This window comes from Zonotrichia albicollis, chromosome 17 (genome assembly GCF_047830755.1).
Source record: "Zonotrichia albicollis isolate bZonAlb1 chromosome 17, bZonAlb1.hap1, whole genome shotgun sequence".
NCBI lineage: Eukaryota > Metazoa > Chordata > Aves > Passeriformes > Passerellidae > Zonotrichia > Zonotrichia albicollis.
Window position 1 is genome coordinate 7,778,413 of NC_133835.1, and position 25,315 is coordinate 7,803,727.

The window sequence follows — 25,315 nt, forward strand, 5'->3', positions numbered from 1 at the left end:
AGGGAATAACAAATGAGAGAAGTGCACAAACTCTCAGAGTAACTGGGAGTGCTTTGCAGCACAGCTGCCCTTGCTCTGTGCTGGGGCCAGGGCAGTGTGTTTGTACTGAGACTGAGACTGGGGGTGCTCTAAAGGCCTCTTTGTTCCAGATCTTGCCTTGGCAGTGGTCAAAGTGCATTCTTAGCAAGGAGGAGCAGCACACACAGGACATGTGATGCTCCTCTTAATATTCTCCCAGCCAGCATCTGTTTTCAGCTTGGAAATTTCTTTGGCTGTGGGTGGTTTCTGGGGGTTTAGTCAGCTTTAGTATCTGTCTTCCATGAACTCATCCAGACTCATTGTGAACCTCTGCAGAGGGAAAAGAGAAAGGATTGCTGTTGTTATCTGATGGATCAATAGTGGCAGATGCAGGATGGTCAGGAGGATAAGGGATTTGTAAAGGGCAGAGGTGGTGCCTGGAGCCAGCCCCAGCCTATGAGCCAGGCTGGAGAAGGCATTGTTTCCTACACAGGGATATCCTGCACTTGGAAGAAGCACATCCAAAAGGGAAGCTGACCCAATAGCTTTATCTGGCCTCCCTTGGCACAGCAGAACCAGCTGCAAAACCAACAATTGGCTTTTCTGGAGAAACCTGGTCTGGCCTGGGGCATCAGGAGCAGCAGTGCAGCTGCTGTGGGAGGTTTGCAGCCTGGCAGGGAGGGCAGCTGGGTCTGCAGAGGGATGGAGAGGTCCCTGCTCAGCCCCCAGAGGGAGCTGGGCTGGAGGCAATGCCCTGGAGTCACCCAGGCTGAGGAGGGCAGGGGCTCCTGGGGAGTATTTTCACTGACTGCCCTGTGCCCACAGGGTGCAAACCAAGGAGCAGTGTGTGTGCAGGATGGGGCCTGAGCTGCAAATCCTGTTCACTGCTGTTCTGTAACCTCAAGGAGAGGCTGCTGGTCAAGAGCTTGCTCTGTGCTGGCACCCCAGGCTCAGCCTCTGTGGATACCCTTGGGTGGGTCTCTCCAAAACATCAGAGTTGAGCACAATCCAGCACCAAAGGGAGAGACCTGCAGCTTCAGGAAAATGTAGGATGGGACCCAGCCAACTGCCTTGGAACTGCAGGAGCTTCACCTTGTTACAGGAGGTGCTAAAATTAGCTGTATTTTGGGCTCCTTTCCTGATCTCCCAGGGGTCTGCTTAGCAGCTGTCTGCTGCACTGAGGCGTGAGCCCAAATCCAGCACACTGTCCTGTCAGACAGCTCTGCTGGTTGCACAGGGTGGGTGTTGCAGCCCAGAGCTCACTTGGGGGGTCCCTGGGGAGCAGGCAGGGTCTGGAGTGAGGAGCATGCCAGGAAGGGCATATGCTCCCATCAGAGCATCACTCCTTCCTCCCTTGGTGCATTTCACTCTCATTTCTCTGTGTAGCACCATGTCCAGATTAGAGGCGATTTGGCTGTACAGACAGAAACTTGGGGTCAAGCCCTGACTCCAGCACAAAGCTGGCTGAATGCAGAAGTGATTATTGTGAAAAGAAATTGTTTAATCTCCGTGCTGGAAGCAGAGAAAAACACTTTGTTTACCATACAGCCAGAACACTTGCAGGCAATCGGATTTCCCCCACACACCCCCCTTGCTGGAAAGTGCTGAAGTCACTTTGTGTATCTGGAAGCTGCTGGGAGCTGGGGCTGCCCTGTCTGTTTGTCCTTGGTGAGGGGAGTCCTTCCCCTTGTGCACTGTGCTCTGGGTCACAGGACAGGCTCAAACACTGCCCTGCCCAGGTGGGGATCTCATCCAGCCCCTCAGGGACCTCAGCCCCTCCATGGGATGCTGTGGTTTGCTCCCCATGGCACCACGTTTGTCTGCTCCATTCCAAGGGCTGGGGTGCTTTGTGCAGTGCCTTTCTCTGGTCAGACACCCCAAAAGAAGTTTCAGAGTAGCGGATTGGAGCAATTGCACCCTGGTTAGTGCCCTGGGGCTTGTCCTGTGGGGTGACAGGGCTGTGCAGTGAATCTCCTCTGCGCCTGGCTTTCTACCAAGTCAGGATGTTCACAAGATTGCAAGAAACTCACTTCTGCTCCAGTAATTTTGAAGCTACTCCAGTTCTTTTTTTCCCTGGTGTCCTGCCTGAATGTGTTTGGGGTGCATCAGCCACTGCAGGTGTTTGGGGCCAGAGAAAAGCTGTAAATTGCATTGTTTATAAACTCCCTCCTGCCCCATGGCACCCAGGCACCTGGGATGGGAGTGCTGCACGCTGGCATCAGGCCAGGGAACGTGGCTTTGCATGACACAGCACTCCTTGCAGGGCCCCTGATGTTCTTCAGGGCTAAAGTGCCCCAGTGCTGTCCTGGAGCTGGCCAGATCTACACACAAAGGGGTCTCAGCATGGCCAGAAAGTGTCCCTGCTCTTTGCCAGAGCTGCAGGTGGCAACTGAGCCCCAGAGCTGGTCTGGAGAGCATCTGGAGGCTCCTGGTTTCACCACAGAACAGTGAATGCTGCCATGAGGAGGGACAGCCAAGTTTAGCAAGCGCTGGTTTTCCCTGCTGCTCATTTGCCTCTTTGCCTGCCTAGAGCCTGGCTGTGCTTCTGTCCCTGGGGAAGTGACAGGTCCCAGGCACCTCCTTGTGGATTCAGTGCAGGCCCTCTCTGCTCATGGATGTGTTTGGAGTTTGCCTGTCAACATTTCTTTTAGCTGAACGTGTTTGCAGTGAGTGGCATAGCAAGTGGCCTGGAGCTCTCAGCCTTTTCATGCAGGGATGGCCCCAGAGGCTCTGGGTCCTGTGGGAAGGCAGTCACAGGTGCCAGGGCAGGCCTGCATTGGCATTGCAGAGGTGCCCTGCAGAGCCCATCCATGTCATGCAGGGCACTGGGCTGGGCTGCTGTGCCCTGGCAGCCCTGGGGACACTCAGCATGGCAGGGTGGCTCTGGGGGCTGCCCTCAGGGGAGGGACCCTGCAGAGACACAGCTCCTGCAGGGAAAATATCACCGTGGTATTTTCTGAAAAATCCCTTCACCAGGATTTCTTCTCCTGGGAAGGTGAGAAGCCTCAGCTTCTCCATGTTTTACTGCTCTGGAATGTGGTCTGGAGATTGCTTATCCAAATATGTGAATTGTTTTTATTTCATAACCAAACACAGCCAGCTGTGTCGGACTCTCTGAGTCAGTCACGAGTTTTTATTATTCATTCTTGTTAAGCCTTCTGTCTGTATCCTTCTCTTTCTTTAGTATAGTTTTAGTATAGCATTCTAAAATAGAATAGAATATAACTGGATAGAATTTATATAATCAATATAATATAATTAAAAATATAATAATATAATATAATATAATATAATATAATATAATATAATATAATATAATATAATATAATATAATATAATATAATATAATATAATATAATATATAATTTCTCAACCTTCTGAGAACATGGAGCCAGATTCTCATCTCTCATCTCATCCTGGAGACCCCCACAAACACCACAGTGGGGCATCACGGGCACCTCTGGGCATGGGCAGCCCTCTTGCCCTGCTGACCCTGCTCACAGCAGGGCAGGGATGCTGCTGGCAGAGCTCAGGGCTGGCTGCTGGCCCTGGCACATCTCCAGAATGGCTCAGGGTGAGGAATGGGGACAGCCCAAGAAGGGCCCATGGGGACAGAGGATGGCTGGCAGCCACAGCTGGCTAGGCTGAGGGAAGTACTGCTCTGTAAGTGAGGGTCTATAGGAAATCAGGGTTTGTTTGATCTCACCTTTGCAGAGGGAGAATAAGAGATGGATTCTGACCTGTTAATTTTTATGTAACATTGTTGGTTTCCTCTGATCTGTGGAGTGAGCTTGTTGGGGGAGGAACCAAGGTCTTATCTCATTTTACATGTCTAATTATCTCTGTGGATATGGGCTCAGGCTCCTTGGTTATGGGAGGCGGGTGATAGAGTACATGATGGATGTTTAGATTTTATTTAGTGTATCTTTTATGGCTAAGGCATGTGCCAGAAAACTAAATAAAAGCTGTACATTCTGTACTTGCTGTGGGCAGTGCTGTGCTTGGAGAGCAGGAACTAATATTGGAGCAGGGTGGGAGCCAGGGAAAGCTTGTCTCTGCAGGAAGGAGGGACCAGGTTCAGCTGATATTGAATACCACTGCTCTTCACATGGACAGGGAAGGGTGGGAAGGGGATAAATGGAGGTTAGGGGAGGTGCTGGAAATTTAAACTAATAAATTCCTGATACCCTTTAAGTGACCTTGAGCAGGCATCTTTGCAGACAAGAAGTCAAGGCACAAAAAGGGGTCAGTGCTCCCTACCTGGCTGATGTTGCTGTTTTGTTAATGAGATGCTGTGAGGGCAGGTGGGGAAGGGCAGAGCCTTCATCACCTCTGGCATTGCTGGCTGCAGCCCAAGGGCACTGGGGCCCCTCTCTGCCTCTGAGTGAAGGTGTCTTGCTGCAATGCTGATTGGTTTCCCTTGCCCTTGAGCAGAAAACTCTGGTCCCAAATATGGGGCTCAGCCCTGGGACCTGGACCTGGATCTGCTGCCCTGTTTTTCCAGTTCTTGGGAGTGCCCAGCAGCTGTGGGTCAGGAGCTTTCAGTGCTGGCACAGAAAACCTGAGAGCAGCAGCCCACCTCACCTGTCCAAGCATGGCTTGTAATGGTGACACAAAGCATGCTCTGGGTGGGCACAGATCCTCCCTCCTCTTCAGACTCTGCAGCTTGGCAACATCCAGGTAAATTCTGGAACACAGGGAGTACAGCTGCGCCTGACAGGGATGGATTAGGAGGTGAGTTGTGCAATTGAATGAATGCATCTTGAGATGCAGAGTCCGGTGCAAACGTTTAGTGGCCAGCCTGCCTCTCCTGATCCCTGCCTTGGAATGGCTGCACAAACAGGCTGGAGCAGGAGGCTGTGGCGTGGTCCTTGGAGCACCTGCTCTGTCTGCAGATGTGCAGTCCTGACACAGGGTGTACAGGGCAGGGCAGGGAAATAAACTGATGGGCTTGTGTCCCTGTGGGTGAGGGTTGAGTCTCCTAACCCTCAGCAGGAACAAGTGGTTCTTGGAGTGAGGGGCGTTTGTGCAAGGTCAGCAGGCTCTGCCTGTGCTGCAGGGCAGGAGTGGTGCTGCTGTGGGCACTGGGCTCTCAGCTGATTGCTGCCAGGCTGTGCCCTCCCTTGTTCCCAGGGCAGGTTTCGCAGACGTCTTTTATGAAAAATCCTTTCCTTAGGATTTTCCCTCCTGAGAAGCTGAGAGGCCTCAGGAACAAAATGTAAACATTGATTATCTGCTGCTGTGGAATGCAACAGGTGGATCTTTGATTGGTCCATGTTGGTTGTTTCTAATCAATCACCAATCACAGCCCAGCTGGCTTGGGCAGAGAGTCCAAGCCACAAGCCTTTGTTATCATTCTTTATTATGCTATTCTTAGCTAGTCTTCTGATGGAATCCTTTTTTCTATTCTTTAGTATAGTTTTAATGTAATATATATCATAAAATAATAAATCAGCCTTCTGAAACATGGAGTCAGATCCTCGTCTCTTCCCTCAGTCTGAGACCCCTGTGAACACTGTCACAGGCAGGTACTGCTTGCTGTGATCCTCAGACTTTGGCACCTCCAGCATCCCTAGGAGGCTTCTCTCCTGCATCTGGGAGAAGGATGATGGAGACCCTGGTGTCAATCTCCCTTCTCTGGTCCCTTTTTTTGCTTTCTGATCAGAAGCTTCCCAAGGGAGCATGCCAGGCTGCCCGGGGGAATGTGCAGAGCTGGTGTGGGAGTGATGTGCCTTGGCTCATACCTGCCTGAAGGAGCTGTGTTATGGCAGGGAGAGGAGGAGGAAATGCAGCAATAGTATTTCTTGAACAGTTGTTTGCCAGGCAGAGAGCCAGTGTTGCCGTGGTGTAAAATCTGGACGTGCCTGGCAGGGATGCACCATAACTCCACTGGAGACAGCAAAGCATAAATAAGTTGACTCAAACTAGCTTGTTGCTGAAGACTGATGAGGGGGATTCTCCTGTTATCAGCAGAGCTGCAGCTCTGAGAAGGCTGCCAGGGAGAATGAAAAGCAACCATGGTAACTGCTCGTTTCCCTCAGTGAACACCCTTTCCAGGAGATCAGAGTGAACTGGACTGGGGGAGCCTGTGCATCCCAGCTGCTCACAGCAGTGCTGTGCTGTGCTGTGCTGCCTCATCTCCTGCCTGAGTCTGGGCAGGGCTGGTGCAGGAAGCCCCTGCCTTGCCTGCAGCCTCTGGGCTTGGATGAGGAGGAAGGCACCAGGGACTGAAGCTCCTCATCCTCCTCTGGATGGTTTCAGCTCCATATCTGCCTCCTGTGACACAGGAACAGAGGAACAGAGGCTGCTTTTGTCTGACTGCTCCAGTGCTCGACCTCTGGGCAGGGATGAACTAAATCTGGTGCTGGAGATGGAACATGTTGGCCTGTCCTCACAGTGCTTTGGTCACACCACCTCCTCTCTCAAGGTGTCTGTAGGCAGGGGTAGGCTTCCCTTCCTTTCTCCCTTCTGTTGTCTCTCTGCATCTCAGCTCCTTTGCTCCTGCCCCCACCCTCATGTCCTGGGTCCTGCTTTTGTTAAATTGAACATGATGTCAAATTAAAGCCATCACAGGGACAGTTGGAGTGAAGTACCCAGTTTAATGAGGCAGCCTTGAAAATCAATAACTTAATTGCAGACATTTGATGGACTTTTATCCAATTTATAGTCCTCCTGCCCTGCTACGTGTAGAGCATGAGGACCTGGTGCTATGTCTGGCTCTGGGCAAGTGAAAGCCTCTCCTCTCCTCAGGCTGCTTCCCTGGGCAGGTCTGCCTGCTGCAGTGTGGGTCAGGCCCCAGCTGGGTGGTCCCTCTGTGCTGGAGGTGACCATGTCACTCACTCTGTGCTGACAGGAAGGGCAGGTGCCAGTATGACATCCCCACATGGTCCAGCAGAAAGCTACTGGGGGAAAGCTCCCAGCTGTTCAGAGCAGTGATCTCCTGGAGAGCAGGTCCTGCTCCAGGATCCTGTCCCTGCTGCCACTCTGCAGCACACCAGAGGCATTTGTGTCTGGAGTCCTGGCTCTCAGGTGTTGGTGGGGAGGTGATGCTGCATTTGCACCCAGCTGTTCTTCCCCTCATCATGTGCAAGCAATCAGTGTTGGGCCCTGCTCTGAGGTCTGTGTTGCTCTTCTAAACTCCTGCCTGACTTTCTGTTTCCCTCCTTGTCCCTGCTGCAGGCACCTCTGTGATGCAGGTGATGGCCTCTGACGCTGATGACCCCACCTATGGGAGCAGCGCCAGGGTGGTCTACAGCGTGCTGGAGGGGGAGCAGCACTTCACTGTGGACAGCAAAACAGGTGAGCAGCACCCAGATGGGCTGGGCCACGACATCCCACAGGGGCTGTGGCTCCTGGGCAGGGCTGTGAGCCACATCTGTGCCTCCCTGCTGGCCACTGGTGCTGGATGCTGCTGGCAGGGCTGCTGGAGAGGAAGCTGCTGCCCAGCTCCATGCCCTGCCTGCAGCAGGATCTGCAGCTGCATGCCCAGAGTGCCTGGTCTGCACCTGCACTGGCCAGAGCTCCTCTCTGCCTGGAGCAGGAATGCCCCCACAGGCACATAAAACTTCACTGGAGAAGGTTTAAATACTACCAAAGGGGCCTTACCAAAGGCTGCATCATTATCACCAGGGCTTTGATTAAAGGTAACACTTTAAATTAAGGATAGGTTTATAAATGTTCTATTAATATTTAATGAAAGAACAGTAGAAGCTGCTCCATTCCTTAATAACTTATAATAGAGCCTGTTGTAAAATGCCTCTGTAATAAATCCCTGGCAGATGATGCTCTGACATACTGGTTAGAGTAGACCATAACCAGGAGATGTTGGGGTATATATTCTCCTTGCCTCCCAGGAGTTTGACTCTCATTACCCTTAATGAGAGCCTCACAAGCTTGCTAAGAAGGGAAGACACTCAAATGCTAATAAGGGATATTTAAGGCACAAAGCATGCAGTAAAGTGCCCGTAGTTTAAGGAAAATTTGTCAAAGGACAAGCAGGCTGAGGAGCTGCAGCTTGTGCTGGAAAACTGGACAGCAAAGTCCTCCCCACCCTATTGCTGAACCACAGAGGCAGAAACTGAGATCAGCCCCTGGGCTGGAGTCCCAAGTCTCTGTCAGGCTGATCTGTGTCTGTGCTGATATTTTCTGAGGCTGGGATTAGTTTGGAGATGCTGGTGTAAATGTGAAGAAGGTCTGAGTGCCTGAGCCTGTGCACCTGCAAGAAACCCTCCAGCTCCTGACCGTGCTCTGGTGCACATGGGGAAGCTGGGCCCAGCCCTGGCTCTGCCACCAGCCTGGCTGCTGCTGGAGGAACACCCAGATTTGGGGTTTGGGAGCTCCTGCACACACCTGACACTGTGGCCTGTGCTGGGAAATGGCTCTGTCTGGACTGAGGCTGGTGCAGTGGGGATGGGGCACAAGCAGCAGGCTGGGGCTGTACCCACCCCTTGCTCAGGAGCTGTTGCACCTGGGCTCTCTTCTCTGCCAGATTTGCTTTGTTTTATATTGTGTGTGTAGGAACAATAGGCTAACCACTGAAAATTCAGGTGCACGTGAGATCCTGCTAATGTGAGACAGCTTTGTGTGAGTGAAGTCTGGCTGCTGGAATGGAGAGGGACCACTGGGAGCCAATGCACAAGCCAGGACGTGCAGAGGCTCAGCTTCCTGCCACATTAATGCTCTGTATTAAGGCATAAACTAAAATGTGCCCTGTGGGACTGTGGTGAGAATTAATGTCACTCTGGGAATCCAAGCTTCTTGATTCCTTGACTTTTTGTATCTTAATTCTCAAGCTGGCTGTTTCATACACTGGGGGGTTGATTTACTGTTTTACTTGCTTGTGTTTCACAAAGGCAAAATTGCTGACAGCCTGCAGAAGAACTCCAGCCCCTCTTGAGCATGTCTGCTTGCAGGATATCTGGCTGCTAACACAGGTGTTGGGGCTGACTCTGGGGTCTCTGAGCTGCAAATGGCCTGTGGCAGCTGCCTCCCCAGCACTGCAGGGCTGCAGCTCTGCCCATCAGCCCCTCAATTGTGGCTGCAGCAGTGCTGTGGGGGCACAAAGTGTCATCATATCCACCCAAACACACCCCAACCTGCTCCCACTCTCCTTCTGTTAGAACAAGACTTTATGCTGCACAGGGGAATCCAAGTCTGATTGCCCGAGGTGGCCCAGCTTCTGCCCTGAGCATAAGATTTAATTATCCATAGCAGCAGCGCAGCTCTCAGAGCCACCATTGTTATTAATGGCCATAAAAAGAACCATAAAAACTTGGCATGTTACATTTCTTATAATATATGATAATGAAGAACAATTTGATTTCCATTTTTGGTTTTGACCTCTTTCTCTGCTGTTTCTTGCAGGTGCATGCATGCATGTGCTGCCTTGCACACCACCTCAGCCCTGACTCCTTCCAGCACAGGTTCTCTCTTTCCCCCTTGCCTTGTGTTCTTTTCACACCCTCCCTCATAGCACAGGTACAAAAGTGGTTTCCATGCCTGTGTACATGAGCATGGACCATGTGTAGCTGACTTTGTCTCCTGTTCATGGATGTTTGCAGCTGTAGTGTTCAGCTGGGATTTTGTATTCAATGGACCTTTCAGAGGCAAACCCAAACTGTCTGGCTGCTGTGCTGTGCCAAGTCCTGCCACTCAGTAATGCCTGAGTGCCTGTAGCACCTCGGGTCTCTTTGGAGGGAGACAAGCATCTAAATGGCTCCACTGGAATAGTGGGAGCAGCAGGATGGCATTTATGCTGCAGGAAGATTCCAGAATTGAATGGTGGTGAAGAGAAAGCACAGCTGATGCACACAAGCTTTTCTTTCTTTCATATACAGCAGCCACTCTCATGCTTTGAGATTAGTTTCACAGACTGAAACTTGTGTTGTGTACACCAAATCAGGTTCAAGAACTTCACCTGTGTGTGCTGGAGGTCAAGGCTGGCTTTCTTTTTGTGTGAGTGGGGAGCTTTATATGCATAAGCTTTTGAGACAAGGTTTTCTTGCCAGCTGTAAGAATATCCCCGTGGCTTGTTGCAAGAGCCTGCAGGCATTAAGCTTTGTGAGCTTTGTGCTGCCTTCCTCTCTCAGACAGGGTGCAGGCAATCTTTGCTGCTTGCAGCAGGTGAGCAGCAGTGCCCGTGCTGTGGCTGCCCCAATCTGCTCAGGAGGCTGTGCTCTCACAGCAACCAGCACACAGCTCTGCCCTGCTGCTTCCAGGGGGAAACAGCCTCTTCTGCTGTTCTGCTGGGTGTTGGCTCTGGGTGAGAGCACTGATCTGGCAGCAGAATCCCCCTCGCTGCTGCTGGGCCACGAGCCCAGCTCTCCCAAAGTTACACAGGGTGGGAGGTTTAGTGGCAGCTCCAGGAATCCCATCCTCACCAAGATCTTTCAAGCTTATTCTTTTCCAATATGGAGATGTGCACCTGAGTGTGGGCACTCTGAGTGCATTTACATGAGAGGAGAAATTTGTGCATTTAAATCTGCGGGCTGCTGCTTGATATCACCCTGCATTCTCTGTACCGCTGCAGATTATTCACCTTTACAGGGGCAAATCTCTCTTTTGGCAGGCAGCTGCCTGCTTGTGTCTGTTCCCCTGTCCTTTGCAGTGCCCTTTCTCATCCCTGGCAGTGTGGCTGGAGACTCACTGCTGCCTGTGATCCCTTCCTTGGGAGGGAGCCTGAAGCTGCTCAACACCCCACAGCCTGCTGCCCCTGTTTCCAGCAGCCTTGTTCATCCTTTTGTAGGGATATTGAGTGTTTTAGAGCAACCACAGGATGGAACACCATAGGTTTCATTATGTTTGCCTCCTTAAAAGCCAGCTTGTCAGTTTGGGGCTGTACATGGGAGCCTGGCTCTTTATCGTAAGGGAGAGGTTGTTCTTCAAATCTGTCACTCTGCTGAATGCAGGGAAAAGACAGAACTCAGAAGGTATTTGAAATGCAGTCTGGCATTTGTGATGACTTAAACCAGCTCCTGAGTTCTAGAGCCTGTGTCCTGATTTAAAGACTGAGCCATAAGGGCTTGGAGCTTTTTATGCCAGGGAGAATGGAGGCACTGGTCTGCTGGGATGAAGCTGATGGTTATTTGTGTGCAGTTCTCAGTTATTTCAGCCCTACCTGCCAGCCTTGCTGTGTTTGGAGACAGACCTGCCTGGTCCTGGGGCAGTGAGGCTGGGCTGGGAGAGGAGCTGGGGCTGGGAGCCTGCTGCACACTGAGCTGTTAGTGTGTGTGATGGGGTGGTGGGAGGCAGACACATTTCTCTGCTGCTCTTGCCAGTTTGTTAAAAACACTCCTTGGTGCCTGGAAACACAGATGCATGTCTCTGTGTGCCCAGAGGTTGTGCAGGTCTGTGCCCCATCCCTGTCCCTTATCCATCAGAGCTCTGCACAGGCACAAGGGACTCTGAGTGTAAGGCACAAGAGTCTGCAGAGAAGCCACATCTATTTAAGGGGATTCCTCTTGTCAGTGAGATTGAACATTAACAGCCCTTTTCTGAGACTGTGCAGGAACTTCAGCTGATTTGGGACCAAATTGTATGTTTGGTCATCTTGAGGAAATTCAAGTGTATCTACTAATGATCTGAGGGAATTAATGTTAAGTGATGAGGGACTTAGCTGCTAAAAGAAGGGACAAAGGAAGGGTGAGTGTGCTGGCTCTGCACTGGCATGGGCAAGGCTGATTGCAGCCTGGAACAAGCCCTTGTTAGGTGCTTCCTGAACCTCCTGACCCTTTGTGCCTTGTATTTCACTCAGAGCACCTTTAGCTTCTGCCTCTCAAATTGTGCTGAGCTGAAGGACAGGATGGGGGCTGGAGGGAGACTGAAGTGCTGGTTCTTGGAGCCAAGACCTCTTCTGCAAGGGCTGACCTCCTGCAGGATGTGTGCTTCCAGCAGGACTGGTGTCCTGGCAGATATATTGGTATTTCTGTGTCCCTGCAGGCAGATGAGGGCACAGGTGAGGAATTGCAGTCAGTTTGGCAGGTGCCTTGCCATTCCTGGCCTGAGGCAGAGATGGGTTTGATCTGACTGACCAGGCTGCTGGCAGAAATTAATCTGCTTTATCCAGATAAATAGAGAAGGGATAGAGGAGACAGACCCAGATTCTTCTCAGGCATGCACATTAAAAAGACCCAGATGGCAGGAAGACAAGGCTTGTCACCATGATGGTGGCACTTCCATCCCTGGAGATACTAAAACCTTGACTCTTTATGGCCCAGGGCAATCTCATCTGCCTTTGAGGACTGCCTGCTTTGAGCTGTGATGGATCAGGAACCTCCTCAGGATAGGTCCCTGTTTGTTACTCCACGACTTTCTGGCTTGTTGCTCCTCCTGCCCTCAGCTGGAAGGTGCCTTGTCCAGGCAGCCTCTGAGGATGTGGACATCTGACCTAGAGGCACCTGAGAGCAGAGCAAAGCCCCTCATGATGGGACTCCTGGAAGGCAGTTACCTGCTGAGTGCTTTGTCCTGCTTTGTTTTTGTCACCCGAAGAGAGTCTGCCGTTGGAGCAGATTCTGTGGTATTTATGTGATGCTCTAAGTGTCCCCTTGCCTGGTAATTATACTGATTAATCTGGATCATGCTGGAAAGCCACATGTGCCTTGTACCAGAGGGTATGCCACCACGTGTCCACATTATTCAGCTGTAACAGATAGTGACAAGAATGGGGCAGACAAGTCTGAGCTTGAGGTTGTTCTTGCTTTGTTAGCAGTGTCTGGGAAAGACAAAGTTTGTCAGTTTTTCCAGCTGGAAAGAAGGTGAATCTTGGGAGATGATAGCAATGGCTTTTCTGTGCAGCTTTCTGTACAGCCTTGAGGAAGGAAGGTCTGTGTCTCCATCCCTTGCAGCTTCTTTTCAGAGTCCCTGGGGGTCAGGTTTTGGGAGCTATCTTGGCTCTGGAGGATGAGACCATGTGGGTTTGCTGCTGGTGGGTGTTTGAGGTGGTGCCCTTTGTGCCACATGGATGTGGAGCACGCGTGGAGACCGTGATCTGCCACAGCCATTAGTAAATGGTGAGAGGTGCCTCAGCCTAGGAGACAAAGCCAGCCTGACTTGGGCTGGTGGCCTGGTGTGGCCCATGCCATTTGGGAATAGCATCCCAGGGACAGTCCTGATGGGCTCCTGGAGGTCTGGCAGTCGGTCTGCAGCAGATCCCCACCTGTCCAGCATGGACCGGGCACACCACACCATGAGAGGGAGTTTCTGATCAGTCTCCACCCCTGCCAAAGGCAGAGATTTTGTCTGCCTTGTGCTGCTGGAGGAACAGGAGCTGGCTGGGGACATTGGCCCCACTCTGCATGTGCCGAACAACCTGGACTTGCTCCCTGTTGGGACGAGTGACCTTGGAGGTGTTCTGGGAAGTGCCTGAGCACTTTCCTCCCATCCTGCATGGCGTATTATGAGCTATATCATTACAAGCAGCTCAGTTAAGTCATTACAGCCTTGGTGAATGCATGAGCTTTTTCCCTCTCATCCCAATTCATCACTATTGTGCTGACATGAATCATTTTCATTATAAAATGCTTCAGACCCCGTTAATTAACAGAATTGCTTAAATTTCAATGAGACAGTGCTTGCCCAGAAATAACGGTTTTGTATTCACGGTGGGGTGGCAGGAGGGGCCTGTCAGCATGAGCAGCTGGGCTGGCCCCTGAGCCCTGGGGCTTTGTGCAGGGCTGGCCCTGCTGCCCACGTGGGAGGGTGCCATCCGTGCTGGGATGGTGCCCACAGACGCGTCCCTGTCCCATTTCCTGTGTCCCCTCTGCTTCTGTGTGCGAGGAGAAGGAGTAGGACTCCTTGCTGAATGCGGGGCTCAGAGCACACCCTGGGCCCCCTCACAGGATAATCACCTGCTCCCTTATCTGTGGAGCTGAAGGCAGGAGGGTCCAGGTAATTACAGAACCTGAAGTGACAGAGGGACAAGGGAGATTGGGTGATAATTGTGCCTATCCTGGATCCACAGACTCATAAGCCCCTGGTCTGCTTATGGTTGGGGCGACCTTGGAGCAGAACAAAACCTCCAAAAATTAGACCACACCTCTAGACTGAGAGCAGCCCCTCAAGGTGCTAATAGCATCCAGACCCAATACAATTGATCAGTGGACCAAGCTACCCCAGGGAAAACAGCACAATCTCCTCTGAGAGTCCATATCGATGGGGAGGTTTACAACCTCTGTGTTGGATCAGGATATCCTCGTGGTGCAGCCACTACCAAGGGTTTGTTTCTGCAGTGATTAACAGTCCTACCTGATCTGAGTTCAGACCTTATCCCTTATCTATGGGGCTGAAGGCAGGAGAGTCCAGGTAATTACAGAACCTGAAGTGACAGAGGGACAAGGGAGGCTGGGTGATAATTGTGCCCATCCATGAGAGCTGGAGAATGGCAACGATCTGAAATGGTGGTTATGTCTTTATAATAAATCCTAACAATGCTAATCATTGGGATAATTGCTAGTTTCACAAAGGAAGGAGTGATAAATGTCTCCTGAGCAATTTTTTGCCTGCACCTGTAATGTCATGCCAAGGGCAAGGAGGAGGAATTTCACCCTCCCAGCTCAGTGGCATTTCTGGCTGCCCTTGGGCCACAGCACCAGTGGCTCCATGGTGTGAGCCCTGGTCTGGAGGTGCACAAGGCCACAGCAGACACATGAATGGGGAAACTGGAAACCTGCTGGCTGTGGATTAAAGATACCTGGTAGCCTTGGGGTCTATCCCTGTACCATACCTTGGCTCCTTGCAGCCTCCTGGAACTCAGCTTCCCCTCTGCTTGGACCTTTGATGCTCCAGCACTGCTCAATGTGCTGCACATCAGCAAATGGATTGCAAGGTGCTCAGACCACTGGATGGTTCTCTGCTGTTTGTTCAGCAAGAGGGGAGCTCCCTGTTCCCCCTGGGTCAGGGCCCTCACTGGGGACCCTTTCCAGCAGCCTCCTCCAGTCTGTCCCTAGCACCAGGCAGGATTAGTGGTGAAACAAAGCAGTGATGAATTTGCAGTTCACAGTAGGAGGAGGTAAAGCTGATAGTTAAACAGAAAACGCTGGAAGAGAGAGGATTTACAAAAACATAAACCAATGTCTAAATCTGTGGGAATGTTAAAGAACTGAGCTGGAAGGGATTTTAAGATGATTCCTGTCTATTATGGGCTGCTGCTGGTACAGTGGGACTGGAATGTGGTGCTGATGACCTTGTATCCATGTAGCACTCCTTCCTTCCTGACTCTGCTGCCACTTCAGACCAGAGTCTTTTCTTTCTTTCTTTCATCCTCAATTTTTTTTCCCCTACTTTGTTTCCATTTAAATGAAACAGTCATGGGTGACAGATAATTTCTGCCATGCACAGAGTTTTCAGGCTTTTACTGCTCTTTGTTTCTTGCTTTACATTCCTTTATATTTTAGTCCTGGCCATTTCCCCAATCCCATATGAATACTGGAGACCTATAAACAGAGGTTTTAAGAGAGTTACTTTAGTAAGAAGTACTACCACACCATTCATTTTGTTAAGCTCCAGTGCATTCTCTGACACAGAGCATGTGTTTTGTTGCCTCTGGTCTCCTTAACTTAGAAGGACACTTGTAAATAAGGGGTTTTGTGCAGACAGACTTTTAGAAATGTGCTGCCCACACCTCCATTCTCCAAATCACACAATTCCCCCCAAGATGTGCCCAGGCCATGGCACGTTGTAGATGGAGCCTGGGCAGGGGCACCCCTGTTCTGTAAGGGGTGCTGCAGCAAGCCTGGCTCCTGCTCAGCAGATCAGGACAACTGGGCTGTTGCAGATGTGTGCCAGAGGGGTTTTGTGACTCAGCCTGGGATTTTACAGAGCAGACCTCAGGCTGGCCCCAGCACAGCCCCCGCATTTGGGTGGGGGTGAGGATGAGTCCTCTCTTCCTGTGACTCCTGCCCCCTCTGACCTCCACAGATCTCTCACCCAGCTCCCGGTCACCCTGGAGGAAAAGCACAGACCTCCTCTGCGCCAGGGTTTAACCCAGTGGGAGCTGCAATAGCCCACAGGAGAAGCAGCACTTGGGACTCTTTCACGCTTCATGAGGAGACTTGCTGGGAGCAGGTTGGGCCTGTGGCCATCCCTGGGCTTCAGGAGGATTTTTGGGATGTTTCTGGCTTGCTGACAACCTCCTGGGCTTGTTCTTCTCCCCCTCAGTGCCCTTCTCTCCCCTTAGTTGGCTTTTGCTGACATAATCTCTTGCAGAGGGGTTCAGCAGGCACTGGCTGTGGCCAGCAGTGTGTTCCTGCAGCAGAGCTGGCCAGCAGCACCAGGGCTGGGGCTGGGGACAGTGTGAAGGGAGGTGACAGTGCCTTCTTCTGTGCACTGGTGAGATGCATTCTGTGGGATACCAGAGTGAGCCCAGGGGAGGGCTGTGAAGGTTGGTGCAATATTGAAGCATCTGCCCCATGTGAAGAGGGAGATCCAGCTGATCCAGGTCTGGATCTTGTCCAAAGTAATCTCCAGCAAGCCCTTCCAGCCCCAGGCTGTGTGTGGCTCTGTGACTGCCCTGTGACAGCTCTGTGCTCGTGTGCTGCTGTTTGCAGGTGTGATCCGCACGGCCGTGGCAGACCTGGACCGCGAGACGCAGGACCGCTACGAGGTGGTGATCCGTGCCACAGACATGGCAGGGCAGCTGGGGGGGCTCTCAGGATCCACCACCGTCACCATTGTGGTCACTGATGTCAACGACAACCCGCCACGCTTCCCTCAGAGTGAGTGCTGCTGCCCTGGGGGGCACTGGGGCATGTCCTGCTTCCTCTGGGTGCTGGAACCTGAGGCTGAGCCAGCCTGGCCACCCCAGGGTGACAATAACCAGGAACCATGGCACACACAGCTCCTGGGTCTGGAGGTGTCCCTGCCTGGGTGCCAGATCTCTGCCCCAGTGCAGGGCCTGGAAGCACACGTGGCTTGTGCAGTAGGAAAGCAGGGCCAGCCTGTTGGAATTTCTAAAGTTAGAGGGTTTTTAGGAAATGATTTAAAAAGTACAAGCTTTAGACTGAAGTTTTGTTAGCATTGCAGATACAGCAGAAAAGTTTCTGTAGAATTGGCTTAAGGATGGCAACAAGGTTATTTAATGTATATCTTTAGAAGGTTAGCATGAATAGAGCCCTGTTCTTTGTCTCTTATGAACCAGTCTTTGTTTTACCTACCATTACGTATGTTTTATAAGATTAGATAGAATGCTTGTCAATATGTATTGTCCTATGTATGATTAGATGAAATCTAAGCTGAGATAGTTTTATGTCTTTCCGTATCACCCCACCTTCTCTGACATTCCCTGTAGATCAGTGAGCTGTTAACATCCTGTCTCCATTGTCTAACAATGTTATGAGACTGATGTGCAAATAACAAAAAAAAGCTTTTCACTAGTCTAGTTAGTCCAGTGTTGTCCATATCTAGACGTAGATACAGCAGCCCATAGTTTCCTCAGTAAGACGTGAGTTCCTGACACAATTAGACCTATATCGACCCTATCAGCCCCATACCAGCCCTTTCCCAAGCCCTTGTAAGCAGCTGGAAGCCAGCAAGGTCCACCGTGCTGCTGTCCCCTGGGAGCTTGGCTGCTGGTCTGGCCCCTCCTGGCTGCTGTGCGAGACCTTGTCACACCCTCGCCCAGTGCAAGGACAGAGACACTGCTCAGGGGCAGCAGCCTTGCCACAGCACAGCTCTGTGTTCCAACCTGCTGCCAGTGGCCTGTGGCTGGTGCTGGTGTCTGATCTGGGACCCTGCCCAGACAAGGTGCAGGGTGATGCTGCTGTGAGGGGTGGGCTGTGAGGGCTCTGCAGTGCTCTCTAGCAGCTCAAGGCTGACAGGCCAGGGAAGGGGCTGCAGCGTGGGGAGGCTCAGCTCTTGGGCTGCATCTCCTGGAAACCAGAAATTGCAAAAGAATCTTTGCAAGGAATCAGAGAGCACTGATTGCAGGGCAGTGTCCACGCAGAGAAATCAGCCCTTACTTCACACAGCACCTGCAATGTCAGTGCTCCCCAATTATCTTCCCTCAGCCCTTGTTTTTGGCTGTATTTACTTCTCTTGGGGCGTTCTGGACTGTGGGCACGGTGGGGTTTGAGCAGCCCTCCCAGCCCAAAGGTGCCCCAGGGAAGTGTGTGGAGGGTGGGGGCAGTTCAGAGGCAGGAGCAGTGACCTTGGTGCCCATTTTTCCTGCAGAGATGTACCAGTTCAGCATTGTGGAGACGGCCCCCGTAGGCACTGCCATCGGGAGGGTGAAGGCAGAGGACTCTGACGTCGGGGAGAACACGGACATGACATACCAAGTGAAGGATGAGGAAGGGGTGGAGATGTTCAAAGTCACCACGGACAGCAATACCCAAGAGGCTGTCATCACAGTGCAGAAGGTGAGAGTGGTGATTGACTAGGGAGGGCACAGCTCCCTAGGAGGACCCTTTCCTTTGGGGACTGCTGCTGTTGAATCTGAGTTGAAGAAAATGCTCTGAGTGTTGCTCCAGCAGTAGCAGCTGCATTTTTGTGCCTGCTGATGCGGGGAGTGACCTGTCTATGCTCTTCCTGCATGGCAAACCACAGGGCTGTGTCTGGGAGGAAATGCAGAAAAGGAGCAGCACAGAGTGCTTGCTGGAGCCCCCCAGGATGGCTTGGGGGTGGCAGTGAAGCAATGAGCTGTGCAGAGGAGGCACCATGCATAGGACTACAGGGAGGAATGCTTACAGCTGTTATTGATAGCACCTGTTAGAGGAGAAAAATGCCTACCTAATTCCTGTACCTGACCAGCAGCACTTTAACTGTATCTGCTTTTGGTGGCAAAAACAATCAAGCAAATACTCGGTGCAGGCAGGAAAGAATGATTGTTCTTCAAGGCCACTGTATGCAGCTTGCCTCCCCTGTAGAAATAAGAGCAGGGTGATTAATGATGAAAACTCGCTCATGTGCAGCACACACTGTGCTGTCTTCCCAGTGAATCCTGGCTGCTCACAGCTTGGGCACCCTGTTGGGGGCCCTGAGGGGAGTGGGATGGAGGGTTCTGCTTCCTCCTGCCCCCTTGGTGTGGGTGCTGCTGGCAGAGGGGCAAAGCAGAAACCCTCAGGCTGTTATAAAGGCACTGCTTGGGAGCAGGTGGCTTTAGTGGCTCTAGTGCTGCCCCGATGTCTCTGGTGAAGGAAAGGGCAGCAGAGGAGCTCCTTGGGCTGGCTGTGGCTTACCCTGTTCCCTTCCCTCTTCCCCAGCCTCTTGACTACGAGTCAAAGAAAGTGCATACTGTGGTGGTGGAGGCCCTCAACAAGTTCGTGGACCCGCGGTTCGTGGACCTGGGCACCTTTCGGGACCAGACCATCGTGAGGGTCTCAGTGCTGGACGTGGACGAGCCCCCCGAGTTCCGGCCCCCCTCCAACCTGCTGGAGGTGCAGGAGGATGCCCACGTGGGCTCTGTCGTGGGGGTGGTCACTGCCCTGGACCCGGACACAGCGAATCACCCCGTCCGGTAAAGCACCGTCCCAAACTCACATCAGCCAGTCCATGGAGACACCTGCAGGGACACCTGGCCTGGGAGGGCTTGTGGATGGGGCAGAGGGGGTGGGAGAGGGCAGGTGAAAGAGGCAAGGGCTGTATGGGTGGCCAGTGTGTGTGTGTGTCATGGGACAGGCAGCCGGCAGGTGAGTGGCAGCCCATGCACAGCAGTGTCTCAGGTGGCAGATATGTCACTGACAGGTGACAGCTTTGTGAGCTCAAGGGAGCGCCAGGGAAGGTGGCTGGGTGGTGCTTGTGTGTCCTTGCTGCTGACAGCAAGGTATCTGCAGTAGTACCTGACAGCAGGAGTGGCAGGAGGACGGTGGTGAAGGGTGAGAAATGAGGTGAGGCTTGGGAGGTGCAGCCCAGCTCTGTGTGCGTGCATGTGTGCATAGGATCAAAGATCAGAGGAGTTTATATTTGGGCAGGGGACATAATCCAGGCAGCAGCTTATCTGCACAGGACATTTCCCGTTTCCATTTAATTTGTGGCTAAAGAGATTGTTACCTTGTTAAATTGTTATTACCTAAGGCACAAAGCAGCCTTCTGGCCCTGCCAACTGGCCTGAGTCACAAGCAGTTGGGTTGGAAATCTGGTGTTCAGAAAACATCCTCAACGTGTGGAAAATTTCCTTGAAATGTGTGTTGTGGTGCCAGGTGCCGGCGGGGCCGCTCACTTCCAGGGAGCAGCACTGGCTGTGACCGAGAGCTCTGCAGGGAGCCAGCCCTGCAGCGAGGGACAGGGATGGGGATGTGGGCTGGAGGGGGACACGCCACCGAGGGCTCAGCTACAGCACCTGGCTGCATTCAGTGATGTCCCCCAGTGCCTGTTTGGGGCACTGAGCTCGGTGCTGTGCAGCCGTGGGTTTCTGTTTCATGATGGGGTGAGGAGGATCTCCTGATCCTCATGCAAACAAAGACTATGATGATTAGAAAGCTCAGAAATGCATTTACACATGGAAAGCTGCCATCTACAGATGCCTGGCAGCTAGCAGAGAGTACTGTGTCACAAAGCTGGATGCTCAAAGTTGACTTTGGGGGGAATGTGACTGAAATCAGCCTTGGTGTGCCAGGAACTGTGTATGTGAGTGCTGCACCACTTGCACTAGTGGCTGCTGAGTGCTGAATGTGTTCTCAACATACCTCTGCTCACCTCATCCCGTGACTCTCCAGTCCCTCTCCAGTCAGGCTACATGTCTGATTTCTTTTTTTATTGCCCCTGAGCATGTGTCTGTCAGCACACACCCTGCAGGACAGTGGTGTGCCCACATACCTGTGTGTGTGCACGTGTGCATGTGCTTTTGCACTTGACTGTTCCTAGCAGTGCTGCAGAACGTAGATTTTACTTTCTGATCTGTAATTGTAGAAAAGGGACCTTGGGGACAGAACTATTCTTATTCTTGCTTTTTCTTGTTCTTTGTGCTGCTTCCCCTGTGGAGCTTGCTGCATTGTTTGCAGACAGACCAAAAGAAAGCAGTGAAGGGAAGCTCTTAATGCTGTACAGAAAGCACTGGAGACTTGGACCAGAGAGAAGAAGATTCAAGTACTGGGCAGGAATGAGATGGTGAGAGCCCAAACTTCGCTTTGGGAGTCTCTCCTGCAGTGAGCTCGGTGCTGGCAAGGCAATGCCTCGTGCTCAGACACAAGGATCCAGCCAACAGGACTCCCAGGCATCTGCTGCAGCTTGGGAATTGCCATTTGGGAATTGCCATGTGTTTTCCCTTGTCAGGGCTGATGCATTCAAATGCGTGTCCTGCCTCCAGCTATCCCCAGGCAGGTAGCTCATCCTGTGTCACCCCTGCTGCCCTGTGGGACTTGTCCATCCCCCTTCAGTCCTGGTGCTGCAGTCCCTGCTGTCGTGAGCAGTGGCAGTGCAGCAGGGTGAGCCTTCACAGACATTTAACATGTACCAAGTGGAGCTGCAGGTTGCTGTTGGTCGTGCTGATGCAGCACCAATGCAAGAGGAAGGTGGAGTTGGATCTCTCCTGCTTCCCTGTCCTCTGGCTAGCCAGGTAATTTAATAAAATACTTTGCTGCGTAGGCAGCTGTTAACAGCTTCAAAGCAGTGCACAGACATTAATGCCAGCACCCTGCAGCACCAGGATGTGACACTAACCCGTCAGCAGGAGAGGCACTAAGTCCCCTCTCGTTTCAAGTGTGCTGCTCAGAAGTTCAGTCACAAGAAGCCAGCACTTGTACTTCACCTCTGATACATTAGAGAGCACCTGGTCCTGGCAGCACGACCAGCATTTGATCCTCGGTGCCTTGAAGTTGGTATGAGCCCTTTGAAGATGCTGCAGTTGAGTGGATCCCTTTAACTTCTGCTCCTCATCTGGGAGCAGAGGCAGGGCTGTGCTCCTGCAGGGGCTGCTCTCCGGACTCGGGTCTGTGTGCTGGCTCTGCCTGGGAGCAGGGACAGCCACCACTCCTGTCACAGCGAGATGCACTCTCCCCTTGAGGCAGCAAAGAACAAGGATTGCCAGAGACAGCAGAGCAGAAATCAGCTCCGTCAGGGTTTCCAGGTCCTGCTGACACCAGGCTGCCAGTAACGAGGTTTAGGAGGTATTTTTAGCCAAACGGGAAGGGAGGTGCCCTTGGCTTTTTGTTTCCAGCCCCAGGCCAGCAGGAACAAGGCTGTGCGACTCCTGCTGCACTGCCCAAAGCAACTGCTGGAGGCACATTCCAGCTGATGTTCCCCTGCCTTCCTGGTGATCCACAGGATGCAGCCACTTGGTTTGAGAACAAATCCCTTCCCACAAGCTGCACTGGGTTTCAGTGACCTGTCACAAAGATGTGAGGGTTGAAGGGGTGTCCCTGAGGCACCTCCTCACTGCCTCACTCCAGCTGCACAGAGCTCACTGTGCTGCCTGCAGAGCCCCTGGCAGCTGCTTGCCTTGGCTGTGGGAGGCTCCTGGAGATCAGCCCATCTCTCAGAGAATGGGCCCATCTCTCACACCCTCCCAGTGACACCAGCAGGGAGCTGTGCTGAGCTCAGCATGGCCAAGCAGCTCTATGAACCCTCTGTGGGGCACAAAACCCTCCGTGTGGGAAATGCCCTCCTAAAGGTCCAGTTCTTTTTATTTTATTCCATCCCTGGGTTTTTTCCCTATCAAAGGCTGGAACTGTTTCTTTTCAGAAAAAAAAAATTAGTTTCCAGTTGGCTTTTTGGCTTTAGCTGTGTGTTTTCTGAGCATAGTGCAGTTTTTCTCAGCTGAGCCATTGTATGAAGTAATACAGTGATAGACTGTCTGTGTGTGTGAGGCTGTTTGTATGGGAGCCTTTTGTTTCTCTCTCTGCAGTGGGAGCCTGTGCTCTGATTGTGTGCATTCCAGGTTTTATCAGCACTGGGAAGATGTTGCTTGGGATTTAAGGTTCTCAGAGATATTCTTGTTTGGCATTCACAAAATCTGGAGACACGTGTTGGACATGGGCATTTTATAGACTCTAACAGCACAGCAAGAACTACAACCTGCTTCAATACAAAAGGGAGAGGAGGAAAAAACAAACACAACAAAAAGCTTTTCATACAGTGTTTGAAAAGCTCCCTATTAACAAAACACATGGCATAAAATGTGCTTCTTGTTGTGTTCAGGGGAAAAGTGAAACAAACTGCTTGAGAAACGCATTCATGGGAAAGATGAGCACGGGGAAAGCTGTCGAAATTAAACAGTCACTTGTAACATCCAGACCAAGAGGCAGTGCCAGCAGGAAGAGAAGGAAATGGAGTGCAAGGTCTGCATCCCAATCAGAGCTGGGGACTGCAGCTCCAGAGCACCAGCCAGCTGCAGGAGAGATGAGCACAGGTCCTGACTCTGGGCACCTGGAGGAGGAGGGATTAAATGCTGCCTCTTCCCAGGTGAGAAGCACTGCTGGACTGCAGTGGGAAGGGTGAATATGAAGCTGGAGTAGAGGTGGTGAAGGTTATGTTGCACAAATGATGTGAGTGAGCCCAGCAAAGCCCTGCTCACTCCAGCATGGGGTGAGGTGGAAGCTGCTGGGAGGTGAGCTCTGCTGTGAGATCTGCAGCTCTGAGCAGCTCATGGCTGTGGCTTGATGGACATCCCTGTGCCACCCTCCCAGTCCCCAGCTCCCACAGCAGCCCAGAGCATCCATGGCCTCTGGGAGCTGCAGACCCAGCTGGTCTGGCCACCTCCACAGTCAGCCCTGCCAAGGCAGTGTGCTGGGCTCTGTCTCCTTCCCTGGGGCATGCTGAGAAGGTGACATTTCCTTGTGGCAATGTGCCAAAGGGATCAGAGTGGTGGTTTGGTTTGTGCCTGGCCATGGGGTACAGGCAGCATGTCCCAAACAGACCATGCAGAAGGGACAGGACATCCTCAGCAGCAAAGCTATGAGAAGCATAAGAACAGGATCCACTGGATTACCCTGAGCACTCTCTGCCATCCTCCTGCCCTCTGGCTGGGCAACCCTGTCAGATGTGTTCAGGCCTGGGGGTGTCTCCCATCACTAACTGGGTTTTTCTTTGTGGATTTTTTTTGCAGATGTCTCTGTTTATGACAGAAGTGTGATTAAAACAGGCATGTGCTTCTCTGAGAGGCAGGGAAGCCATGGGGAGGGTGAAGTACCATCTTGAACTTAACAGCATGAAGAAGTGGAGTGGAAGGCAGGACATGTTTGAGGTCAGGGGGTGTGGGAGAACAATGGAAGCAGTTATGTAGAACTGGTTATGCTGTTGGAAAGGTAGCAGGTGTTGTCATCCCAGTTTCTGTTCCTCTTTCCAGCAGAACATTGGACTGATTTGTACAATTCAGAGTGGCCATACCTCTCCTTTTCCTTTGCAGTGAGTGAGCAGAGAGTGGATGAGAGGCTGCAGTACATGCCAAGACAGTGTCACTGTCCCTTTTGGAGTTGGCTGTGTGCCTGTAAAAGCTCTGCTGCCAGCTGGGAGCTGGGGCAGAAAATGCAGGCAATCCCTGGTAGCTGGTTTTGAGACACATGAGCTTGTACCTGGCTTTGTGTGGGAGATGTCCATCACCTCTAGATGCAAGGGGGAAGGAGCAATTCAGCTGCATAAGTACTAGGTGGTGGCTGGGTGCAAGTGAATTTAGATAATGACTTTTGAATGTTTTTATTTGGCTACAAGCAAGTGCTGTTGTGTTTACTCTCTCATCTGCCCATCTGTCTGAAAGGAAGAGAGCTAGGAAATGTAATCTGGTACTGTGTAACATGTTAAACTGTAGGAATGCCTTTTTGTGTGCTCCATCAGAGCTGTGTGGATGGGCAGGGGCTCTGCCAGAGGCACTCCCATCTGCAGCTGGTCCCATCCCAGGGCATGGGGCAGAACAGCACAGGGTCATGAAGGAGGTGAGCTGATGTTCCTTGGCTGTGAGCCATGTGGGTGATGCACCCACAGCTGGAAAACTGCTCTGCAGCACATGGAGCACTTCCCCTGTCCTGAACCTGCTGCCAGCCTGGAGCCTGTCCTGCTCTGCTCCTGTCCACTGTGGCCTCTCAGTCCCACCTCACCAGCTTTCCAGTTTGCTTTGTCCCTACATTTATCTTCCTTCTGTAGTTGGACATGTGACTGAAGGCTTTAATTTATTCACAGCCCTGCTTTTGGTAATTTATCCTTTGTACTCTTTGCTGTCTTGTATTATTTAATTCTGTGAAGCACTCTGGGATTCAGTGTGTGTGAAAGATGCTGTACACAATAACATTATGCTGTATTGTTTGTGATTTGCAGGCCTTCTGGATTTCTAATTCTGATTGCAGTGATGGTTTCTGTTATTTGTGCTATGGCTGTGCTCAACAGCCTCAGATGGATCAGACTTTCCTTCCAGCCCTTTCTTTCAGGATCTCACACCTCA

General features: G+C 51.9%; 1 protein-coding gene across 1 annotated transcript in view; it reads left to right on the plus strand.

Annotated features, from left to right (window-relative positions):
• CDH22 (cadherin 22) overlaps positions 1-25,315 on the plus strand; it is a 79,853-nt gene that overhangs the window by 34,329 nt on the left and 20,209 nt on the right. Inside the window, exons 4-7 of the mRNA XM_074553929.1 lie at positions 7,198-7,317; positions 16,560-16,727; positions 18,181-18,368; positions 19,212-19,465. Coding sequence (XP_074410030.1) covers positions 7,198-7,317; positions 16,560-16,727; positions 18,181-18,368; positions 19,212-19,465 — 730 coding nt within the window. The remainder of the gene's footprint in view (positions 1-7,197; positions 7,318-16,559; positions 16,728-18,180; positions 18,369-19,211; positions 19,466-25,315) is intronic.